Source organism: Dreissena polymorpha, chromosome 13 (genome assembly GCF_020536995.1).
Source record: "Dreissena polymorpha isolate Duluth1 chromosome 13, UMN_Dpol_1.0, whole genome shotgun sequence".
NCBI classification, from domain to species: domain Eukaryota; kingdom Metazoa; phylum Mollusca; class Bivalvia; order Myida; family Dreissenidae; genus Dreissena; species Dreissena polymorpha.
In genome coordinates, this window is record NC_068367.1 from 61,448,233 (window position 1) to 61,475,413 (window position 27,181).

Consider the following 27,181-nt stretch of genomic DNA (forward strand, 5'->3'; position numbering starts at 1 on the left):
CACCAAAGTGTTTTGCAACACGCCTAATGTATTCTATATTATAATACCAAAGAGAACTAAAAACCACAAAGATTACGAAAAAAAGCACCAAATAATGAATATTTGGAGCAAATTTAGTAAACCATGGGCTTGAATCAATAACAAGGCAAACATTGAGAGCAAATCATTTGAGACAGCAACATCTGTTTTTCTAAATGGATGTCTGTATAAATTGATAAAAGGTTAGCGAATAAATTGAATGGTTGGCTGGGGAGACCATTTTTGATGTGATTTGATTTTTTTGCAGATTGAAGGACTTTCCTTTGAAAGCTGTTACGAAAGTCAAACAAACCATTTTGTTCCTTGATTACAAATTAGGAAAAGGAAATGTATGAACATGATTAGTCATCTCTCAGCCATATTTTTGGGGTGTGTTGCAACAGTTCTTTAATGTAACCTGGTGGCCATGCAGAATTATCAAACATTAAAAAGATATGTTTATGCTTTTATTCATCTTCAATATTATCATTACAATCAATCATAATATCGACCTGTTCAAAGCATGTCATTTTACATCCAGTAAAAAACTAAATTATGGAGCCATCATATATTAAACATCTTATCAGAACAAATCAGACCAGACCAGATCATAATTATGAATATCATCTAAAATCATATATTCCAATTTGATAACCATCATGTTTCTGAAGATACCTGTAAAATCTCATTTATCAAAAAAAGGAAGTGTCAGTCTAAAAAGGGATTCTGGGTATTTTCAAAACTGAGCTGTGAACAGGAAGTTGTGCACCCCACATCCTCAAATTCCACTAAGCAGAAAGACAAAACAGAGCATTTGAAGGGATTTCTCCTAAATAAGTTTACAAATTGGTAATGTCAATTTGCCTACAGAAGAATCCATAATCCTAATTGCATACAATACATTAGAATCCATTAGCATGGACTTTTGACATTAATCATCAGGAATCTTTTCTGAAACATGGACCTTCAACAAAATTTAAGTTTTTGTACTTGATGACTTATGACAATTTACATATCTTTTAATCTAAAAACCAAATAAAAGATACTTTTAATGTGAAAACACAAGACTTATGTAGTGCAAAATATTCAAAGGATTAAAATGAGCTAAATCATTAAAATAATAAAACACATTGGCATTGCCAATAAAGTGCAGTACCTACAAAATAATTACAAAATAAATTTCTTCATAAACTTAAATACTTCATGACTGTACTTTCTAAATGCAGAGCATGCTTTCATCAATTCAATGTGTCTAGACTAAAACCCCCCCAAAAAAAACTTTCAACACCAATTGTTGAAGTCTTGACCTAGTTTTTTAACTCCACTTAAGCAAGATTCAAACATGACCTTGATTTAGTCAAGATAAACATTTTGACCAAGTTTCATCAAGATTAAGTTATAATAGTGGCTTCCAAAGAGGTAAAATGGCTTTTCCAAAATTTGACCCGGTGACCTTCTTTTTGGACACAAGTGAACCATATGCAAACTTGGACTAGATGTTGTCAATATAAACATTCTGACAAAGTTGTATTGTGAGTGATTCATTAATGTGGCCGCTAGATTGGTAACAAGGTTTGGCTAAAATTTAAAATTTAACCTAGTGACCTAAATTTTTTATGCACATGATCATCTGCCACAGGTGTTCACAGTTTCATCTTTTTAAGGGCATATAAACAGTCCTGAATTATGTACCAAAAGAAAAACTCAAACTAAGTTGTGATATAAAGTATGCAAGCTCAATAATATTCCATATATCTACTGCTTATGCAAATGATGACATTCAGAGGTCTATGTTCCTAAATGCTAAACTCTTCTGAGTCAACTTGCTGCAAATCAAAGCCCCAATTTGTTCTATTCAATTAGCATACTAATATACTGCAAAGCATTGATGCAGCCTAGTTTCTGAACAAACTGAAAGAGCAAATTTTTACTAAACAGGCAAGCATACAATTTATGCAATTACCAACCCAAGTAACAACATAGGTAGCGGTTATGAAACAAAATTACGTATGATTATCTCAAAACATATTTCCACAAATATTTTTATCCAAGACAGCATGCCAAAATTGAATGACTAATAGTTTATTTCAATATCAAGGTTTGGTGCATTTAAAATAGATCAGGATTAAATATTAGTCACTTCCAGCTTATGTACCAATTATATTGTACTGTCTCTTGCAAAGATATGTTGCGCACTTTACATGAACATGGCCTAAACTGACTCAATGGCTTAATTTGAAATATATTGCGAGTTTCTGTTGATTAATACTGCCAAAGATGACAAAGAAATAACTATTTTTTAAATCAAGGCAAGTTTTCACATTGTTATAAATTACCATTTTAAAATATTTTACAAATTAAAGTGAACTATCACACCATTATCACAAGGGTGGTAAACTTAAATTCATTATAGTATTTTTTAACATTGTAATGAGATACAGATTGAATATATGTTTTCAAATAACAGTCAACAATAAAACCATTAACACAAGGGTGGTATATTTAATTCACATTCACTATACCATTTAGCTTAAATTGGCTCAAGAAGGATGAAGAACATTACAGTATTTCTTGAAAATCTTACTTGCCCCAAACGGACAAACCATTTTTTCGCATTAAAGATAAGTGGACTTAGCAAAAAATCTTACTATCATGGAGTTCAAAAGCTCTCCAAGCTCTCTGTATAAACAGACCGGCTATCATTTGTATCCACATCTAATCTTTTCATACTGACTTTGATAAATAAATTCTATATTAGATAATATCAGACTCTGGTAGACTAAAGTTCACGGTTATCACTTATTTTAGGAGAGATTCATTCAAACGATAGGCTTGAAACATTTATTTTATGATTAAGAACACCACTCCACACATGCAAGACATAGAGATAGTAGGGTAACATATTTTGGGAGCCAGCTGCGATAGTAGGGTGCGATACTGTCGAACACATGGTGATAGTTGGGCATGATCTTTTATTCATTTCCTCAACAGGTGATGCAGTGTGGGTTGTAAAACACAATATTTTAATGCCACTATGACATCAAACAGACACTGTTTCCTGACAGAAACATATTTTATTTTTCAAAGAAGCAAATTAGTCTGCAAGAAGTTCTACAGCTTGGAGTCCAATTGGCAATACTGATACCAAATCAACATAAAGGTTACATTTATAGCAATTTCATACAAATGCAAAATTCAGAGTTGCAGAACTCAAGCAAAACATATTTAATTACTCAAAAGCACCAACTAGTATTTTCTAAATCTATTATAAAAAGATATTTCCACAAGGTGTCCATAAAAATTACATGCACATACTAAAAAGGAGGCTTTTCTGCACAGCATAATTTTATCACTATTTACTACTACAGATTTTCTGCCCAGAGTACAATAAAACAAATTGCTGCTATCCAAACAAGGGCTGTTTGTAAAACATGCATGCCCCCCATATGGGCTGTCAGTTGTAGTGGCAGCCATTGTGTGAATATGTTTTTTGGCAATGTGACCTTGACCTTCGAACTAGTGACCTGAAAATCAATAGGGGTCATCTGCGAGTCATGATCAATGTACCCATGAAGTTTCATAATCCTAGGCGTAAGCGTTCTTGAGTTATCATCTGTAAACCATTTTACTGTGTCAAGTCACCGTGACCTTTGACCTAATGACCTGAAAGTCAATAGGGGTCATCTGCGAGTCATGATCAATGTACCTATGAAGTTTCATGATCCTAGGCATAAGCGTTCTTGAGTTATCATCCGGAAACCATTTTACTATTTCATGTCACCATGACCTTGACATTTGACCTAGTGACCTCAAAATCAATAGGGGTCATCTGCGAGTCATGATCAATGTACCTATAAAGTTTCATGATCCTAGGCATAAGCGTTCTTGAGTTATATTCTGGAAAACATTTTACTATTTCGGGTCACCATGACCTTGACCTTTGACCTAGTAACCTAAAAATCAATAGGGGTCATCTGCGAGTCATGATCAATGTACTTATGAAGTTTCATGATCCTAGGCCTAAGCGTTCTTGAGTTATCATCCGGACCGACATGAGCAAAACAATATACCCCCTCTTCTTCGAAGGGGGGCATACAAATGTGTGGATATTCTTTTTACTCCATCTATTAATATGTTCAATGCAAAATAAGGTCAAATTAATACAAAAGTCATGTCCGCCTTATAACAAAGTCAGCGCTGTTCTTACGGAGTGCATAAATCGGCAAGATCGTACAATCATGGAGGTTTGTCTTGAACAGGATAATTTTATCACATTTAATTACTGCACATTTTCGGCCCACAGCAAAATAACATTAATAAACAATATCCAACAAATGTACCAAGGGAGTGCATAAATTGACCAGATCTTTGTCGATAGTGATTGGTAACAGAAATGTACATACAGAGTGCATAAGTTGACCAGATCTTTGTTGATAACGATCGGTAACAGAAATGTTCTTACGGAGTGCATAAGTTGACCAGATCTTTGATGATAACGTTCGGTAACAGAAATGTACTTACAGAGTGCATACGTTGACCAGATCTTTGATGATAACGTTCGGTAACAGAAATGTACTTACGGAGTGCATAAATTGACCAGATTTTTGTCGATAGTGTTCGGTAACAGAAATGTACAAACGGAGTGCATAAATTGACCAGACCTTTGTCGATAGCGTTTGGTAACAGAAATGTACTTACGGAGTGCATAAGTTGACCAGATCTTTGTCGGTAGTGTTGGGGTTCAATCCCCGAATGTAGAGGTTGGTCTTGCTGAGCTGGTCCCCGGACTGGCTGCCGGCGCTCGACTGGGACGTGTTTGGACTTGCGGCAGGCATACTGCGCGGGGTATACGTCTGCAAAGACACAAGAGACAAGTGTCAAACATGAAAAAGGCAGATGAGATAAAAGGATAAAGTACAAAAGTACAAAATATCTCTGCAAAGAAATGACTGATAAAGATAAGAGAGTCAAGTATGAAAATAAAAAATAAGATAAAAGTATCAAGTACAAAGAGACTTAACAGATTTAGCTTAAACAAAAGATATTTTTCTACATCTTTTTCTTCATAAAACATCATACAACAGCAAAAATGAGAGTGATTTTTATAATTTTTCCCGATAATTTCGCAAAAAGAGAGCGAGCCCAGCTAAATATGAAAGATAATAGCAATAAAAAATACATCAGTGGTGTAGGCAAATTGGGATGTTGCACATTCATCAAACACTACTTAATGACAAATTAACATATTAGAACAAGCATAAAAATCAATAGTTGTATAACTCCACACTAACTGATTTACAATTATATATTGGAGGACACCAGGATCTATATTTTAAATTATGACCCCCACCCACATTTCTGTCACTTGCTTTTAAACTTTTCAATATTTTGCCCATAAAATTTTTATTAAAAGTCAAGACGTCGTCTCTTTTTATTGCCTACATTTACTGCTGTCAACATGTGACCACTCAAATGGAGACATACATTTCAGGTTTATTTCAGTCTTATCTAAATTTATTTATTACCTACATAACTTTGGCCATGTACTTGACAGCTAAGACACGTTTAATCAAGTCAAGAAAATGGGCATCTACTTCACTCAAACCTTGTATGTAAGGCACATACGTCAAAACAAAAACTTAAAATTCAATATTTGGGTCATTAATTAATCTGAGACGGGTTTCAATCTGAAACACTTTTCTTACCAACAGTGAACATGTGCATAAAAAGACACTTTAAAATGAACCACATAACAACCATATTAAAGAAATTTGCAAACAAAATGGCAACAAATCAACAACAACAGAACACTACATAACACCCAAGTACCTGAAATTCTGTACTAAATCCAACAATATTACTCTACATCCAAAACTAACAAGTAACAACCCACAAGTGCTTCACCAGAATCACATGAGTTATTAATAACTGTGAGCAATGACTGCATAAAATACAACATGTAGCGCCAACCCAATAGCAATGTTTCTCTATCTCTCTCTCACTCTGTTATGAATCAACTTGAACAAGTTAACTGGCAAAGAGTCCAGGCCTGTTTGGGACTTCGGGTTTTCCCTGGAATTAGGATTTTAAATGTTTGATTTAAGAGTGCATTTAGCTACCATTTGTGAATGTAATTTCACAGTGCATCTAGTTATGATTTTAAAGTGTAATTTTAGAGAGCATCTATATACGATTTTTGAATGTATTTTTAGAGTGCATCAACATGTAGTTACAATTTTTCAATGTAATTTTTAGGTGCATCTTGTTACAATTTTTCAATGTAATTTTAGAGTGCATCTATATACAATTTCGACCGTAATTTCATAGTGCACCATTTAAAATAATTTAAAAAAAAAACACAAAAAACAGTTGTTTAAAAAAAATAATTTTGATACAATCTTGTATCATAGTTGGAGTTTTACTTAAAACTTTTGTTGTCTTGATGCATTTTGTTAATTGGTACTGTTATTTATTTAAACTAGACAGTGATTATAGCTCTGAAAGTTATAATTTGTGTGTGGCAGTGGATACATTTTTTCAAGCTTACATTTGTTTGTGTGTTTTTCCATAGTTTGTCTTGATAAGCTTGACAGCGAACAAGAAGTCTTTAATGCCACAAACATTTACACATTCACTACACGCAATTGCAGAACGGTAAAAACAACCCTCTAAAAAACCAGCATCAAAGTAAAGTGCTAGCATGCTCTTTCAAGATAACATGCTAATATCTATGAAACATCTGACATGCTATGGTTGAAAGAACTGATAGGCATTAAAATAGTACACGCTTTGCATTTTTCAGTACTTTAACCTAGACTCAACTTCTTAAAACTAGGTCCAAAATGTAACAAGTGTGACAGTGAAAATGATACAGTTTTATGTACATGTTCATAATTTTCCAGCCATAAGGTTGGAGAAGATATAAAGAAATACAGTTTTTTAAAGGCTAAAAAATAGTAACTCTTCCTAGGTATTTGTTTTATGAATATTATAAACCACTCTTTGCGTCTTTATATAAATCGCCATCTACAGAAATTTAAGTGACGTTACATTTTACTCTACAATCATATACCATTTATATTCATATCAAGTTAATATTCATGAAAAAAACACATACTGAAACAAAAATTTCATACATACATTTGTATATATACTTCTATTTACTGATTATGTGAACTCGAAATGTGACTTAAATAAATTCAAATACTTAGGTGAAACTAGCCCCTGGAACACGGTAGACATTTTTCTTACCATTAGCATGTCCCACAGTAGATTCTCCATAACTCTGCACAGTATAATTAATGAATTTTCCCTTCAATTAAAGAAATATTCCGCACAATTCTCAAATTATAAATAACAAAATCCTGTAATCCGTTTGTATTATTGCAACGAAAAAACTACAACAACAACAAATTAAATATCCTACCGAAAAAAAGTCATAAACTACAAAATTTTGAGGCGAAAACAAAAGCACACTTTTATAATCAAAACCTCTCTCTGACAGGTCTAGATTCACAATAAATGTCTAAATGTTACAAACCACCACATTATGCTGGGCAACAATACTGTTTGACAGCAACCATTTTTTACTACCAGCTCAGTCTGCCTCCAAATTTGACACCGTTTTGCCTCAGGGACTCCAAACAAACAATAACGGGACATTTCGAAACACCCTTTTAATTAATGGACTTGCATTCAAGGCAACATAGAATGGAGGCCGTATACTTATCCGTATACTTATCCGACTGTAGTTGATGTTTTGTTAGGAAAGGTCCTTTTGTATTTTTTAATAGTGGCTATTCTTGTTTAATGTTTGTTGCCTAGAGTACAATATTTTAATCAGTGTCAATCAGGAGACAACAATAATCGGGGCTAAATCTGCCATTTTCCACAAAAGCCAATAGCTACAAATTAAAATTTGCCTAAATAAAGGTCAATTTTGTCTAAAACTTTTTTAACATAAACTGACCCATAAAAGAGCAAAATAAAGAAGAATTTTGCAAAAGTGGTTACAATTTCCCCCCAAGAAAATATTGAGCCAGGGGAAGTCCTGATAATCATGTCCTTAGGAAACCGTTTGTTGAATGCATTCAATTAACATGACTGATGTTTGTAAAAAAATACTTTGCAAAGATTTATTTTGCATGATAAAATAGTCTTAGTTGACGTGGACAAATTTGAAAATTAAAAGTACACAATATACAAGCTGAAGAAAGCTTAATCAGGGACAAGTTACTTTCCCCTTTCATGGTATTTTTTTCGTTTACAGGGAGTGTCTTAGAATAATTAAAGTATACGCAGAAACTATAGTTCCTAATTTGCATATGCTGACTGCACAAGCTTATATCGGACCACCATTTACACGCCTGCATTAAACCCCATTTTCCCAGTGCAATACTCATATAGATGATATAGAGAATACTAGGTCGGTGCCGAATAAAGCAAAGTTTATTTTGCGAGGCTTAGAAAATCTGAACCACGAGCCTTGGCGAGTGGTTCAGATTTTTGTGCCGAGCAAAATAAACTTTACTTTATTCGGCACCGACCTAGTATTCGATTTATCCCATCAATTTTCTTAGGTCGTAAATTATTTCTTAAAAAAAAAGGAAAAGGAAAATCAAACTACACGGAAAATCCCAAAGTTATTTTAAGCAAACATTATTTTAATTGTGCCGAGCCTAATGCATTACAAAAAGATCAGTAGCTAACCTGTTTTTCTGTTTATCATACCTCTATGTCCCCTATTTTTAAGAAATAATGAAAAAAAACACACTTAACAACATCAGCTTTAGCGTGAAAGAACATGCATTGTGTCGTATGACGTGTTAATAATGACGTCACGAGTACGCGCACTTAATATTTGTAAATAATGTTTTTTTGCTTTTTGAGTTGCATTATGTGTTAAAAATATATTACATCTTGGTATCAAATTGTTTGTTTTGTTGAATCTGATTCGATTTTACTAAAAATGATTACTTTATAGTTGATTCCGAGTAATATGACCATTCTCCGCCGCGCGTGACAGCTATATTTTAGCAGTGCCGAAATAGAGGAAAATTTATTCCACAGTGGTTTATTTCGACAATGCACGTCTGATGATGGGATAAAAAGGAATACTAAAATGTTAAGCCATTACTGACCAGAGTATTATGATTTTTCTCTGACATTTTCAAAATAGCTATCTTTTTGACCTATCGTTGATGGGACATTTTCGGCCCGAAATCAGTTTTTGGGACGCTTTTAACTTGAAATCAATGCAAAAATCAGCGCAAATGTTTCAAATACATTGTCATTGTTGTTGTTGATTGTATAGCCTTCGGCTTTTTTAGTGGATGATAAAGGAAATGATTGCTATGGAAAGAATAAAACAACAGGAACTTATAACTTAACAGATTTATAGACATCATGTTTTTTTATCTAACAGGTTTTGTGCGTGTGTGTGCATTTGATGATTTCCTGCTGCACAGTTTTGGTCGCCATTATTGACTCAACATATTCAATTGGTTTTATGATAAAAATGTGATAAATGTTCAAGTAAAAATTTCCACACATCAAGCTAAGAACAAAAAGGGTAGCAACAAAAATAAGAAACTTACAGGTTGGTATTTTAAACATCATTTTAAAACTGATGTGCATTAAATAAGCATTAAATCACTAATCAAAAATCAAACTAATTAATTGCTTCAATATGCAGAATTAAGTAATTAAATAACTCTTATTTTACAATGAAAGTACCAAACATGGTGGTTTGTGTTTCTCCTTCACTGAAGTTTTAACTACGACAACCAAATAAGAGGTTGTTTCCGATTTAAAAGCTATGCCCAAATGACTAATTCACAAGTGAATGTCACTGTACGACAGTTAATTGTTCACAGTAATTTAAGAACATAATTTTGACATTTTACATCGGTTTCATGAATTTCAATCGTAGCGCCATTTTGCCTTAATTATGCCAAATTATAAGTAAATGCAGCGATTGAACATTCAATATCTCTACATAAGATACTTTGCATTAGAAAAGTCACATGCAATAGTTTCCGGTTTGATCAGGTTGCCTGTTTAAAATAATTTATTTAAGAAGCGTAAAAACTGTCTCCTATATCGCAAGCAGAACATCATCTGCCAAGTGTCTGTAAATACCAGCATGAGTGGGTAAAGTCCTGTTTGAATATTTAACATGAAATATATCCCTTAAAGTTAGCAACAATCATTGTAATATAATCAAATTAAATGAAATTCCAGATGAAACTTTATGGTTTTCTAGCAATTTTCTAACCTGTTACATAATGAACTGATCAAAATAATTTGTGAATACTTTTCATTTATTTCCAAAAGAACACACATGTAAATAAACATGTGTGTGCACTTATTTAAATGTATAATGTTCATTCTTTTTACAAAATTTTAATAACAATTAACATGATTATACATTACCTTATTATATCAGCAATTAAACTCCTTATTTAAACAAACTTTCAATCAAAACACTCGGAAAATTCACAAACTACTTTTAAATTTCTCTTTGCGAGTCAGTCATTCACAAATTCTACAATCCCGTATTTATTTCAAAATAAATTAATGTGTGTACAAACACAGAGAATCACACCCTACATACAACTGAAATCAATCGCACATTGAGCTCAATGGTATACGAAATGCGAAAACTTATCTATGCCAATAAAGGGCTGTATTGAATAAAGACTTGTATAAACATACCCAGTTATCTGTTATCCTCTGACTGAACGTTCAATGTAAATTTACCTTTCTACTTTACTATAGAAATATTTGATTACATACCCACAATCCCACCTTTACTTAATAAACACTAGACACAAATCTACGCTGATTAAATTTCGCGATGAGAATGCAGAGGGGCGCTATTAAAACTTTAGCGTAGTTAAAACTTTTACGAAGTGGTACTTATTTAGATGAGGACCATTACAAAGATTGTGGGACCATCTGGAATGTATGTTGTGTCCTTTATTTCTTGGCTTTTGACAACATATTTTAACAAGAGTGCCAAACTGTCACAAGATACACCCGTTTGAAGGTTTTGGACAACTTGATAACTTTACCATGACCCATATTGGAACTTGACCTACATATCATCTAGACACATTACTTCTCACCAAATTTGGTGAAGATCGGATGAAAACTACTTCAATTAGAGAGCGGACACCATGCTAAATGCTTGAAATGCACTAAGTGACCTCGTGACCTAGTTTTTGACCTGGCATGATCCATATTAGAACTTGACCTAGATATTGTCTAGATACAACTTCTGACCAATGTTGGTAAAGATTGGATGAAAACTATTTAAATTAGAGAGCTGCTGTGTACGCCGCCCGCAAAGGGTGATCTTGTAATATATAAAATGGGATAATGCTTTAAAATCTCACTGTTTCTAAGATGGTTAAAATTTAAAGATGGTAAAAAAGGGCCCATCAAAGGGTGAATTTTTAAAAGAAAAAAGATACTTTCATTTGGTCAATGACGAAATATAATACAAAAGATGGTCATGGTTTTTCATTTTGAGTTTTTAAAATAACTATACAATGTTACATGAAAGTAAAAGAATACTTAACTGAAAATAGTCTAATATAATACCATGTCACATCAGCTTTGTTTAATTAGTGACAATTGCTTTTGTTCCAAACCTCATAAAGTCATAAAAGTTACACAAATTATTGATGTTAATGAGTGCCCACTTTGATCAATATTGAAATGATCACAACACATTCTGGGTCAGCCCTCCTAAAGCCCTATCACAGGCAAAGACACTTGAGAGAGGCATTTAGAAAACCATGGTACATGTTTGCTCTTGTATATTCTAGCCATGGACATAAACCAACATAAATTGGTTGTGAAAATCATATATCCTAGCCATGTTATTGGTGTACAGCACTCAAGTTAGTGATGTAAGTGCGGATGGGGGGGATCATGGACCGAAAAGATTAATGATCAGTTATGGTGATTTATTAATATCCCTTTGAAGAACTGATACTGTATCACAGGCTACATCTATATAGCATAACTTTATAGCAATGTTATTTCAGCAATAAACATGTTTCCAAGTTAAGTGGTTTGCCATACAATATTAAATAAACTACCCTTAACCATACAATTTTCATTCTTCTCCTGTTATCAACTGATTGTAGAAGTCAATATTGCCTTCATACCAATGTTTTGATCTAAGTATTTCAAAAAGGCATGGGAATTGTTATTATATAAGGTGCAACTTCTAGTTTTCCCAAATCATTCATATCAATTTAAATGTTTACCAATATTTATGACAAACCTTAACCTCCCCATCCATTCCTATAAACAAACATGAATTATAGCTCTTTTTCAAAACACAATATTATGAAACCCAGTAAATTTGCATGGGAGCATTTCACTTACAGAGATTCAAAACAACATAAACTTGAACCCAGCAACATTAATTTGACAACTCGAGGCCAAACCTAAGCATAAAGCATACAAAAAAGAAGTTAATATATTCGTTATAAGTAAACTATGTGACAGGCCATAAATAACCAAAGTAAGATGCTAAGTTTTCAAGGAAAATTGACAAGGAAAAGCATGTTATGTTATAGCCAGAAGCCTTATTGACACACTGGTGGTGTTCTGTTTTGACATGCCATTGATGGCTTAAGGTGATGAAATATACACTACATCTATGTGTTGTATTTCAGTGACAGAGAACATATTTTTGTGTTCACAAAGTCATATTTTAAACTGTTGTAAATACTTTTACTGTTGGTGTTTTTTTTATACGGGCAGGGTGATTGTTGGCTTTGACTGTCTTTTTTTATATATGTCAGAATATGCATCTTAAAAATAAGCATTATTTCAGTTTCTTTGCACAGAGAGCCATGTGACTTTCAGTTTTCTTTAGCTTTAATTTACAAAACCCATATCTGTACACAAAATAATCAAAACACTTTAGCAGATTGTTTATTTTTATTTTTTAAAGTTCGAGACATGAGCTCTGTCGCACACTTTTAAGCGTTCATCATCCATAACATTATGCTTGTGACCGTAATAATTGTTTACGACAATATTGACCCAGGAATAACAACAATCCTGCTCTGAATGTAACACCTTAATCCAGAACCACTGACCACCTAAACACCAAACACAAATTGTTTTTCTTTCCCTATTATCAATATCATTCCAAAACACAATTGATCCATGAAAAAAGTAAATATGATCGCGGCATCCCTCTTAACAATAACCCTAAACCCCAAAAATACTTTTTCATGGACGTCTTTTTGTCCTGGCTTGATGGGATTAACTCCACATATCCTCTAAACACTCAAAATTTACAAAAGTACCATTGATAGTATTGGAAAAACGTTAGTCGACAAGTGCTCCGCATTATTGTATCAGAAAAAACCAATCTGCTTAATGCCATTTCAATCGACACTTCCTACATTCCCGTAAGTATTATCCCAGATCAGGTATAATCTTGGATAATAAAGGATATGCTAAAAGATCCATTAATTTTTTGGAGTCTTCCGTTTGTATTAAAGAATACGGATATTTGGGATTTAGCCCGAATAAAAAAATGGCAGGGGAGCCAGAAAAAGGTTATAAAAAAGAATATTCTGCCTAAACAACATCGGCCTTACAGGAACTAACAGCTAAGCTAAAATATGACAGTTTTTAAAGCAGCTTTGTAAATTACAATCTTAATTGTGAATTGTTTGTTTCTAAATTTTGTACATATTTATATATATCGAGGTCTTGTTCATTAAATTCTACTTAAACTCACACAATTATCATTAAACTATCACATGAATGATCGTAAGTAACAACACCACCAAAACAATTGCTACAACAACGAAAAGAACAAATACTACTAATTCACCAACAAACACTTCATTTATACCTTTTCAAGACAGACATACTTTAAGGCAAGAAAGTTCAAAAGTCGTCAAAAACATAATATCCATTAAGATATAAGGTCATGTTCATTAAATTCTACTTAAACTCACACAATTATCATTAAACTATCACATGAATGATCGTAAGTAACAACACCACCAAAACAATTGCTACAACAACGAAAAGAACAAATACTACTACTTCACCAACAAACACTTCAGTTATACCTTTTCAAGACAGACATACTTTTAGGCAAGAAAGTTCAAAAGTCGTCAAAAACATAATATCATAACAAAACATAATTAAGATATAAATTGCAAATCATTTCTTAAATATAATGCTTAAAGCAATTATTGTACACTACTAAGCAGTAAAAAGCAGGTTCAATGACCTTCTCTGATATAACGCAAGAACTTGTAGTTTCTTACATATTTCCATGAGTATAAGTTGGCTTTAAAAATAGAAAAAGACAGGATTAAAGTTTCTTTCTTACTCAGTCCCTTTAAAAAATATATTTTGTGGGTTTAGTGCAAAACTATTGTATCTTGAAAAGAAATGTGACTGATACAACACTTTAATGCTAAACCCTTGATATAGCTTTGATATTGCCATAACAAACAGCCCTTATAACAACAAAAAAGTCGGTGAGGATACATCACAATAAAACAAGCTTTATTGCATTTTAAACACCCCAAAACCCTTAAATTATCATTGGGGTTCATTACAACTATAAATTTGAAACACAATTACACTTGGGCGAAATTGCACCAGCTACATGATTCAAAATGCGTGGGAGTTTGAGTCATTTCCACTTGCCATTAGGTAAAATTAACCCATTTATGCCTAGTGGACTCGCCCATCCTTCTAAATTGGATCAATTTATTTCCAAAATTAGGGATGTCTAGTATATTTATTTCTATATTTAGAATATTACTTACTGAAATTCTTTTAAGCAAACAGCAATGACTAAGAGTTTCATCCAAAGAAAAAATAAACAACAAACAAACAAGTGGAAACGCCACAAATATTTTTATGACACTGCACAATTGGAAAGCTGCCAGATACAACCATGTTTCATTTATCTGCATGAACGACAGCTTTACGTAAAAACAACAACGCTCAATGAATCACTGTAATAATGTTGCATCCTTTAGAAATATTAATTTTCTAGGAAGTGCATAATACATTTGAAGAGAAATTCAAAGAAATTTGCCTCTATTGTATAGTCTATGTTGTATGATGTCTGCATTTAACAAGAGATGTGTTTGTCAGAAACACAATGCCCTCTATTGCGCCGCTTTGAAATAATATTTCAATATATCATTTGGCAGGTTAAGAAATTGTCTCCCTTTTAACACTTATAACTTCCCTTGGATTGTATTTTTTGACTTTTGACCTAGAAGAATGACCTTGACCTTTCACCACTCAAAATGTGCAGCTTCATGAGATACACATGCATGCCAAATATCAAGTTGCTATCTTCAATATTGCAAAAGTTATCGCAAAACTTTAACCAAGGTTAAAGTTTTGGGACAGAATGAGACAGACAGGCCAAAAAACAATATGTCCCCGATCATTCGATCCGGGGGCATTAAAAGTGTTCAATTCAAGTGCATGCAAGTATGAGCAAGACTGAGCGTTCATGGTCAAGAAAAAATCTGAAAAAATCTTACCAAACGGAAGGAAAAGCACTTTAAAATTGGGGCAAAAAAATACTGCATATTGGGTTTCAGATAAGACGGGCCCATACAAAAGGCCTTTTATCAAGTCTTGATTATCTAACTTATTTTTGTTACTCTGACAATTACTTTGTCAATGGCCAACTTTTTAAAAGGCATGCTACACAAAAATGCGAAAAATGTGCTCACTTGTTTACGTAAACAAAATAGTGCAATTGAGAAACAGCTGACATTTTTGAGTTTTGTGTCAAAAGATCTATAAATTAAACCTACTCTTGACCTTACTGATTATAAATGCAACGGTTTCAATATTTTGGCATATTTAAAGATGATGCTTTAATCCTTTATTACTTAGACTCTTTACATTAAGAAATACCTTCTTTTTTTGTAAAGAAATACACTTTATAATAAGTCATGCAGTGTTACGAGACTTTGATTTTGTTTTCGATGGTATAGCTTGAACAAATCCATAAAGCCAATAGTACATTAAAATATAAGGTTTTCATTCACTCAAAATCTACAAAAGGCTTATGAGCATTTTTTCATGATCGCTGTCAACTTGATATGTTACAGTTGAAAGAAAAAATAAATTGCGAGTCATTTAGGCTCATTCAACAATTTAAATGCAGTTATTGAAACGTTGAAATCGCATTTGTAAAGAATTACACTTGAGTAATTTGTAAGCATTTTCTTTTAAAAGGACAAGCTGGAATTGAAAGAATATCGAAGGTCTTTGAATTTAGCAAAAATATATAAATATAGCATATCAACCAGAAACAGTAAAGTGATGAATAAATAGATGAAAGAGAAATTTGAGCACGGGAAATAACTTGATATAATTTAGTTTTTAATTTTAAAGAACAAAATTGTTTAATAACAAAAACTAACAGGACAGTTCTGGTACTTTACTGATAAATAAAATGCTAACTACTTGCACCCAATTTTAATAATTTTTTTATTTACAAAGATACCACCTGAAAACAATATGATATCAATCAATGCCCTTTATATATATTTTTTATTTTGCACAAAACAATACATACAAAAGAGATCCTGCAAACCTAATTTTAATTGCCCCCCCCCCCCAACCCCTACCCTCTTATTTTAAGGATACAAGCCATGACTTCATTACAACAAAGCTATCACAGCCAAAAAACAAAATACCTCTATCAGCGGTTAACTAGCTTTAATGCGGATAATTTGAGTTGTGTGAAAATGTTACCAACAAACTGCATTTGCCTTACGCTGCCTATGGGCAATTTGATCAAATGTATAGATTTATCATAATGTTCCAGAGCTGAACACACTGCTCAGCCCTCTAGGGCAGAAGGGAGCACATTGTGATCAATGGGGTAACAATAAACACCAGATTCATGTACTAAAGATAAATTCCGACTATTAAAGTATTACAGGTATTAAACTGAAGACCTTCCCTACCATAATTGGCAGGAATGTGATGACCAATCATCTTGTTTCATTCGCGATTTTGGTGCAACTATTTTGGCAGGCCGCAGTATGCAATAAATTGCTATGTTAAGATCCCACCCATTGTGCAGATTACTCCCAGCATTTTCTTTTCAATGGCTTTGCACTTTTAAAATTGTAGGCGTCTAAGAATTTTTTTCTTCTGATTTATTTAAGTTGTTTTCAAGGTCAAATGAGAGAAAAACCTGATTAAAATCTTAGAAGTTGTACATGATAGTCGTGTTTTTCAAAGGAAACAAATATCAAAAAAAAAACTAAAAGAGACATGTAGTCCTTCCAATTTTATTTATATAATTACATGTATATATGTTGGAAGAGAGAATATTTACCCATTTTTGACCACATTGTTTGACAATTCCACATGATCCAAAAGGGCGAAAAAATGTTTTTTGCTCACTTCAGCAAAATATTTACAAAAACCATAACAGAGCCCTAACTAAAAATAAAATGAATTTACAGCTTTTCTTATCTTATCCCACAAGAAAAAATATCAATCCAAAGTATCATCCTTCAATTTATGTGGATGACAACACCTTGGCATTTTCGTGGAGGAACACAGCAGGTTTCATACATACACCCCGCCCCCGTCTAATTACCCCATAATAAGGCGTCTTAAATACTCAAAATTTATCCTTTTTTCACACCCATTCACAGTCCTGCTGTTGTGATGTTTATCAATGATACTATCGCCCCCTTGATGCAATAAGGTACCATTTGACATTGAAATTAGAGGGCACATGGAAACTTTTTGCACCAATATGGCGCTCTTTTCTACTTTGTATTTTTAACATTTTTACTCAAATGCTGCAAACTTGACCTCAAACTGGCTCTAATTCTTTACTAAACTAGTTGTGTGGAATGCATACATGTACACATTGTTATACAAAGTACCATTTTAAATGTTACGCTAAAAATGAGTAGACAATCCAAAACATATACCAATAAAAAGCTCTGGAACTTAAATACTTATTTTGTCACCAAGACTACCCTATATCATTTTTATCAATACTGGTAAGAAGAATTGCAGAATTATAAAAAAAAATACCAAAAACAAGATAAAGCATTTGTTTATCATCTTGCACCTAATTCTACGTGGCATGTAATACAATTCTATTTGCTTGTATCTCCGGAAATCGCACAATTGCTTTTATGCAGCAAATGCAGAATGCTTGTTTATTATTTCTGGTTATTTTGGGAAATGCAGGCCTGAATAGCCAAACATTATCTTGGAACTCAGAATAACAATTTAACTGATACTAATTGGGTGATTATATGGTAAAAAGCCATCCTGAAACTATCAAAGATAAATTAAGCCTTGAATGTTCATAAAAATACTACACTATGACTTGAAAATTAGCTTCTCTGACCTTTCAATGCAGAATTGCTGGCATTTCACACTCAAATTTTTGTAGGGCTTGGCAACCATTTACTTTATCTTTATGTGAGTAAACCACAAATTATTTTATCTCCCTCAATTGACAAAATATTTTGATAAGTGGCCAGAAACCAAACTTGTTTATCACCAATTTATGTGCTTCACTAATTCAAGGATAAAGCAAGTTTTCTTTTTTTCTTTCACTGTTATTTCTCCAGCAAAGTTAAATAAGTATTGAAGGTGTAATAAAAGTTTCATAGTGGTAAACAATTGAATCATGTTTCATGAATATGCTGATTCAATAGTATTGTATTGCAAGACATAATATATCTGAATTTTGCGAAGATACGATCTAATAAATTGTCTAACTGAAAGGTAAATATCGTATTTCAAGCGTTTTATAGATACAGTTACACTGATGTTTACATTACGCTCTCGAAACAACTCATATCATATGGCATTGAATTTCATAAAATGTATTAACTTAAGGTTTTCTAAATTCGACAAAGCTTACATTTCAATACTGTCAATGACCGGGTCAGAAAGTAACGAGTATTCGGTCATCTGACATTAATATCTGCATTATTGCGATACCAAGTCTGCGAGATATTGAATATCAGGTCAAAACAATAGAAATAATTAAGGTCGCACTGCAAATTTTCTTGTAAGAATAGTGTGAATAAACAAGTTGCATGAATATCATATAGCCCTGCTGTGGGAAAATCAAATACATACATGAAGGAAAAGTGTCGTTCCTGATTAGCCTCAGTGCAGCCCATTTAGAAGATTGAATGATCTATGGGGATGGAAGATTGAATGATCTATGGGGATGGAAGATTGAATGATCTATGGGGATGGAAGATTGAATGATCTATGGGGATGGAAGATTGAATGATCTATGGGGATGGAAGATTGAATGATCTATGGGGATGAAAGATTGAATGATCTATGGGGATGGAAGATTGAATGATCTATGTGGATGGAAGATTGAATGATCTATGGGGATGGAAGATTGAATGATCTATGGGGATGGAAGATTGAATGATCTATGGGGATGGAAGATTGAATGATCTATGGGGATGGAAGATTGAATGATCAATGGGGATGGAAGATTGAATGATCTATGGGGATGAAAGATTGAATGATCTATGGGGATGGAAGATTGAATGATCTATGGGGATGGAAGATTGAATGATCTATGGGGATGGAAGATTGAATGATCTATGGGGATGGAAGATTGAATGATCTATGGGGATGAAATTGGGTCACTTATAAACAATATAAGATGTCAGAAATCATTCAAATCTTGACTATAAAATTAGAAAACAATAAATGTGATGGCTTCAATTTATGATCCCTAAATTCCAATTTGGGTCAAAAGTGTTTAAAAAGTTTAACAACACTTATGCCATATTGTACACAAATTTCTACACTCTGACTGATTTACTGTCAGATGCACCTTTACTGCAAACATTTTTTGTTATCTTTGTGCAGTCTATGTCATAAAATCCTCTTTAAAGCTAATCCAGCTTTACCGCAAAGGAAGTTGTGTACAAACTTAATACAGCCGCCTTGCCTAATCTGAATCTTAGTGGAGGGTGACCTTCAATAGAGAAACCATTCTGTAGTCCTCAAGACGAAAATGAAAGTCTTTATTGCACGGTGGGAAATGTACCCTCAGTACTTGTTAATTAAGATTATTTTACCCTGGTTTTTCTTCTTTTTTTTAACAATTGCTCTTCTTTTCCTTTTTTGAATGAAGCCATAATGAACAGAATGTACTTAATTGTTGCCAGTACAAATTATTAACTATGCAATCATTACCATGTATTTGAATAAGACATAATAATTATTATGTTGTCTGCATCATTTTATTGCGAGCGTAAATTCACTCCCCGAAAGATTGATCCACCTTAATATTGCTGTCACTAAAATTATTTTCTTCTTCTTTGGGTTGCTTTAAAAGCCAATTCACTTGCACCATGCCTTAATAGACCATTATATTATTCTAGATATTAACATGATCTCTTTGATCCTCAGTCTTCATCTCTGCTTTTTTATTTTGATTTCATAAAAACTCACACCCATTTACAAATCAAAGCAATGTTTGATATACCTACTTCAGTAATGACCTGAAAAACAAGTCTTATGGTAAATATATAACAAAATAATATCCCTTATTTAAGCTTTTATCTTCAATTAAAAAAGATCCTTCTTTCAAGTATATTGGCTATGTTTACCTTTAACTATTGCAGTGTTCAAACAGCCATTATACACTAATAGAATACTATCCATTGGCTTTATTGAATTCTCTTAAAAATAGATTTGCAATGAAAATATTTGAGGTATGTATAACACACAGACTTTACATAAAAGGTAGATGTAACTTATAGGGACAAGAATCAATAACTTTGAAAGAAGTATAGGGCATCTTAAGTTATTGATAGCTTCTAAGAGCTCAAGAGATTTCAAAAGTCAGAAGTCGTAACAGTCATGTATGTTAAAGTACTTCTAGTGGCCTTTTAGCACTAGAACAAAATGTTAAATGAATTGTATGAGTTTTTGACAACACAAAAATAAAAGCAAATAATAGAAAGTTAAATTTAAAATGAACAATAAATAGCATACAATTTCATAAATCTAAACACTTGTTTTACATGTTCAAGAAGACCACAAATATATTTACAATAATGCCTTTTTGATTATGCATAAAACAATTCTTAATTCAGTTAAAAAAACAACGCATGTTTTAAAATATTATCTAAGATACATGCAAATACCAATAATTCATATAAAATGTTGCTTGTTAACTACACACATAAATTGCAGTAATTACCACAGATTATATTTAAATTCCTAATTGCCCTACAAGTGTTTTCTAAGTAACCAATTACTGACAAAGCAATTACGCATGCCTGAAACCACATTCCATTCAGCAATTACACACATAACTATTAATGGATACTGATATTATTACTATCATTTAAGTAAAAAAAGCTTACCTTGATTAGCGTTAAAAAATATCAATTAAACAGGAGACTGTCAACGATTTAGTAATATCCTGTTAAAAGCGTCTCAAAGAATGTACTGTCCCAAAGTGTCCTTTATTCTGTTTTCACTACAAGCTGTGAACATTCACAATTTCTCTGTTCTTTCGTTCACTGACCTCAGATGACCGAGGATGACCACCAAGACTGAATAGAATACCACAGATAGTTTCACAGGGCTTTCACAATTTCTCCTCCTAAGTCCAACCCTTATAAACCTCAACTAAATTAATACACCTATCACAGTGATAAACCAAAGTTAACTGGTCCAAAATAGTTTGCTTCACGGAGCATTGAGAAGAAGAAATTCAACCAATGTCTTACAGACCTCCTACAAAATTCGGAAATATCAGATTCCCCAAACACTGTCCTGTTTAATCACCAACAACCTTAGTCTGCCACAGTCCTCAACCAAACTGATGAAAACCACCGGCCCATTAACTTTTATAAAATCAAATGTTAACAATTTATTGAACCACTCACGCCCCTTAGCTCTGCAGTACTGTCCTTACGTAAAACAGATAAGTACAGAGGTGGATATATAGTTACGTTACAACTTAGCAGTAGTAGTGACTCGCTATTCACTATTTGACAGGCGAATCAATGCCTTTGGGGCAAGGTTACGCTCTGCTGCACTTGTGAAATGCAAGTACAAACTCTGCCGTGCATGAACAGTTACCAGCTCTCTCTCCAACTCAGTTTGTGGCTACGCTCCACTGATTTCCTAATCACCACCATGCCTTCTGATATCAAACCAAAACTAATAGACAATTTAACACACTGCTGACAAAATCAGTGAGAAATTCAACACAGCTGGGTATTATACTAGTGAGAAAATATTCCTTTTCAATGTATAAGAAATGTATCATCAATAAAACGTTTCTTTGTAGCTGCATGCTTGCATACATTTTGTAAAAAAATAAATAAAACAATTTGCATTTGATTAATTTTGTAAACAGTGAAAACATGTCGTTTTTTACGGTTTTCAAAGATAAAAAGTCCCCAGCCTCACCTTTTTACAGTTACTTCAGGAGGGATGACAAAAAATTATGGCAATAAATCTATGACAAATATTTTTATTTTACACCAAAGTTCATAGACTTGACACAATCTCCACCAATCCAGCATCAGTGGTATTCGAAGCAGATAATTTCTTTTATCAAACTGGTAAAGAATATTATTTATCTGTAACACAAGATTGCCATTTTGGGCCCTCAGGCCTCAGATACAAACATAGTGCTCTGTTGCCTACAGGTGTCATAATGCAGGATGTTTGATAGCCTTTGGTTTCTTGTTAACACTCTCAAAACAATTGAGGTTAACTCTGTCAACACTTAGGGTTGAATGCATGTGCATAAGTATCAGCCCAAGATAGGCTGTGCTGTCTGCACAGGCTAATCAGAGATTACAATTACAACCTAGACTAGATTTCCTTTCAGAAGAGACTTCCTTAAAAAAAATCCATATCCGTGAAAAGTGTTATCCCTGATTAGCCTGTGCACACTGCACAGGCTTATCTTAAACGACACTTACAGCACAGGCATTAAGCCCCGTTTTCCCAGATCAAGGCTCAGTTATGTCTGCTACGGCAGTGGAATAGTCTTAACAAGCCAATGAACATGGTAACAGTTACCTCCCTTTGTTATTAATTTATTGTTCCATTTTCAGAAAAATATAATATCATAATTCAAAGCATGAGTTGGAGTGTTTTATCATGTTTGCAAGCAAAACATGTCCTGTAATGTGACAAAAAATTACAGAAAGCCAACATCTCTAGTTATAAGCTTTTTATGAACTGTCAGTATTTAGAAGCAAAATGTCAAAACGCAGGTCTAGAGAAATAAATATCCAGGCATGTATTCATAATTATGTCGGATGAAAAATCTGAAAACAACATTATTAGGCCTATTTGTGTTTGAATACAAGACCAATTAAGTTTTTAAACTTGTTAAATCAGTATTTTTATTTATTTATTTAAAAGATTATCATTAAGAATAATTGTGTACTGCACTTGAACATACAGATGTTACTTTATACAGAATTTAACATTTACAGTTAATAATAATAGAAGAAAGAAAGTAAAGCATGTGCAAAAATATGCATGTTGATATAAATAATATCCAAACTGTATATAGACTAAATTTCAAAAAACAATAAAAATACAATAAAGTCAGTAAAATTCACACCTATTGCTTTACCTATTAAGAAAAACACAATGTCATCTTAAATCAGCATCAACAAAAAATACAAAAAATACTCACAATAATTCAAGGCCTAATCGCACCAAAAAATCTCAAAATATGATAAATGTGAACACTATCCCAAAATTCACACAACAACAATTTGCATATGAATCAACTTAACGCATCAAGGTTGATCATCAGTTCAATTTGATAAACAAGGATGCATTTACAAAGCATGTATTGTCACTTGAGCGGATGACGTTAGTACCCAATCAGGATGTATCCACTACACACCAGGAAAACTCAGCTTATATTCAAAACATCGTTAAAACGGCACTTCACATTTTGTCTGTTTCCGTCTTTGCTTTTGCAAGAACTTGGGCTGTGGGTATGATGCGACTTTTGTTGGTGTATGATTATTTTAAAATCAGACTGATTTATATCAAAATTGAGCAAATCATTCTGTGCTCTAGCTGATAGAAAATCATAAATGGGTTATTTTAACAAGCTCTCTCCACCGTCTTCACGAAAAACTTAAGTGAATTATATCTGCCGTTGCTTACAACAAAGTTAGTGAAAACAACATATTTTTTGTTCGTACCTTAAACTAAGATTTAAATTTGATTTTGATTTAACTGCATTTAAATTTTTCTTAAGAAAAATCTGAACTGATTTGTATTACTGATAGGACAACAAGATTTAAACTAAATTACTTATTTAGGATAAACAGAGAAATGAACATTTAAAACATATAAACTACATCATTATACATAACTTTACTCAAACCTATTTTTCTTCCTGCAAAAGGTAACATGTTACGTTAAATAACTCATGTAACATAAGCCTATATAAGCAGCTAACGTGTGACAGAAACATTCATCTAACAAAAGTAATTTGTTAAATAACTGTGTAACAAGCAGCTACAGTGTGACAGAAACATTCATCAGACAACTAAATTCATATGGTTATTACTCCTGTCGTGTTATTGAGGGCAGGGGGTGGGGGGGCAGGGGGGGGGGGCAAATTCATGTGGTAACTTTTCATGTTATGTAATTGAGGGAAACACACTCCGTTTGCAGTAAAAAACATAGTGATTTTTACTGGATACATGCAAATTCACAATGTTCCAGAAAAAGACAGTAATATAATTATTTAAAATAATATATATTCAAAGCAAAACTACAAAATGATTCAACAGCTTTTAGGAACATATACACATATGAGAAGTAATAGAATTGAAAAGGTATATATGCTGCTGTCTTTAGAAATACCAGTGTATTCAATTAAATCTTATCTTTATTAGTTTGTTTACAATAACAAGCAGTTGTATTCAATTAAAGTTCATCTCCAATTTAAGTTTGAATACCAAACCAAAAATTCAAAAGGCTGAATTTGGTACAAAATCGACTGCATTACTCCAGATAATAGGAAGTTTATCAAACAGTGGTCTTGATTTATATCTGTTATCCTGAGGAGGATGTTTTTCACATAAAATATTTCTTATATGCTAAAAAACTTAGACAAGACTTTTAGAATGAGGACTGAAATAGGCATCCACAATGAAAACTTGTGATTGCTCAATTAGTTAAAGATATGTCCAGTGATAACACCAATGTCATTCAGATATTTAATTAAGTTGTTTAGTGGTAACACCAATCTCATTCAGATATTTAATTAAGAATGCACAAAAAGCAGGGGAGGGGGGCATGAGTAAGCATATTTAACACTTGATGGCATATTTAGCAAGCATCTTGCACTGTGGTGATAACAGTGCACCCCTGGACTGAATGATTCAATGGGGATTACACTGTGGCCATTGTTCCCTAACACCACTGTAGAGTTTATAACATGATCCACATATTTATAAACATTTTATTGCCAGTTTCCTTTCATGGTGAAGCTGCAAACATTCACTTGTACAACAAAGCATCTTTCTGCTAAATTACCTTAAGCCTCTTATGGTGTGATTGAGTTAAATACCCTCTTCAAAAGAGGAACTGAAAATTATAAGCTGGCTCTTCAATTTAAAGGCTCCTTTTATATGGGAGGAATGTACTCTTCATATAATCCTGTCTAAAAAGATGGTGTAAATTGGGTAGAAAAATAAACATATTTAACCAAGACAGACAAATAAGCATACTTGTCCAAATGTATTCAGCGTCTGGCACAAAATGCCATACAGATAAAGCTAGAATGTTATTGAAATTATATGTGTATAAAATGTTTAACCACAACAATTTGACATTAAACATCTGATAGTTTTAAACAATTGTTAATAACTTGAACTTTTTTTATTGATTTCATAAAACCCTAGAAAATATTACAATAATGAAAACAAGAGGGCCTGAAAGGCCCAAAGTCGCTCACCTGAGATAACAAGATATTATTGGGACAAATCTTATGACCAAGTTTCATGAAGATCGGAAAATAAATGTGGTTTAGAGTGTTAACAAGGTTTTACTATAGCCATAATAGGAAAAATGCCCCGCCCATTGACAGCCATGTTTTTCAACCAACCTGCATCATTTTTTAACTCATCCAAGATATTATCTGGATGAATCTTCTGACCAAGTTTCATGAAAATCGTACAGTAAATGTGGCCTCTAGAGTGTTGACAAGAGTTTACTAAAGCCATATAAGGAAAAATGCCCTGCCCCTTGGAAGCCATTTTTTTTCAAGCAAACATAATTATTTTCGAACTCATCTAAGGTATCATTGAGACCAATCTTCTGACCAAATTTCATGAAGATTGGACGATAAATGTGGCCTCTAGAGAGTGAACAAGGTTTAACTATAACCATATATAGCCATATAAGGAAAAATGCCCCTCCCTGTTGCAGCCATGTTTTTCAAGCAAACGTAACCATTTTCGAACTCATCCAAGATATAATTGAAACCAATCTTCTGACCAAATTTCATCAAGATTGGACAATAAATGTGGCCTCTAGAGAGTGAACAAGGCAAATGTTGACGTCGCACAACGGACAACGCACGACGGACAAAAGGCAATCACACAAGCTCACCATGAGCACGTTGTGCTCAGGTGAGCTAAAAAAACACAACTGTTCGCAAACTCGTGTGTAACTGAAGTATTATTTTACACAATAAAACAAAACTACAGAGGATTCTTTCATTAACATGAAAAATCATACAATCATCAACCAGAAGTTAAAAATATCTGATAATCAGCATTTAAATAATCAGAAATCAAGGATTTATTGATAAGCCATGTTGGCTTTTCTCAGAAAGATTGCTAACATTAGCATCAAATCTAACATGATAACCTTACACCAAACACACGCACCACCAGTTTATTTTAAACACGCCAGAGCTCTATATCAATCATATTGTATCAAAAATGTAAAAATAGCATTCACAGTTTTAATGGCAATACATGAATTACTTGAAGTCACAAGCTGAACGAAAAGACCATTTTGAGTGTAAGCCTCTGTGATTGAACAAACTATAAAAACATCAACAATAACATTATCATGTCAATCTGCA

At 33.0% G+C, this 27,181-nt stretch overlaps 1 protein-coding gene across 28 annotated transcripts in view; it reads right to left on the bottom strand.

Annotated features, from left to right (window-relative positions):
* The window catches only part of LOC127855678 (RNA-binding motif, single-stranded-interacting protein 2-like), a 202,759-nt gene that overhangs the window by 45,169 nt on the left and 130,409 nt on the right, over positions 1 to 27,181 (bottom strand). For 21 of the 28 annotated variants that reach the window (XR_008037630.1, XR_008037633.1, XR_008037631.1 and 18 more), the window contains one exon: positions 4,717 to 4,871. Coding sequence is in view for 22 of the 28 variants with exons in the window: in XM_052391441.1 (XP_052247401.1) it covers positions 4,717 to 4,871 (155 nt within the window). In the remaining 6 variants the exon portion in view is untranslated. Of the gene's footprint in view, positions 1 to 4,716; positions 4,872 to 5,847; positions 6,002 to 7,269; positions 7,315 to 10,452; positions 10,675 to 10,734; positions 10,883 to 21,449; positions 21,777 to 23,755; positions 23,895 to 27,181 lie in introns of those variants that run through there. The other 7 variants (XM_052391451.1, XM_052391453.1, XM_052391457.1 and 4 more) reach the window with 7 other exon arrangements.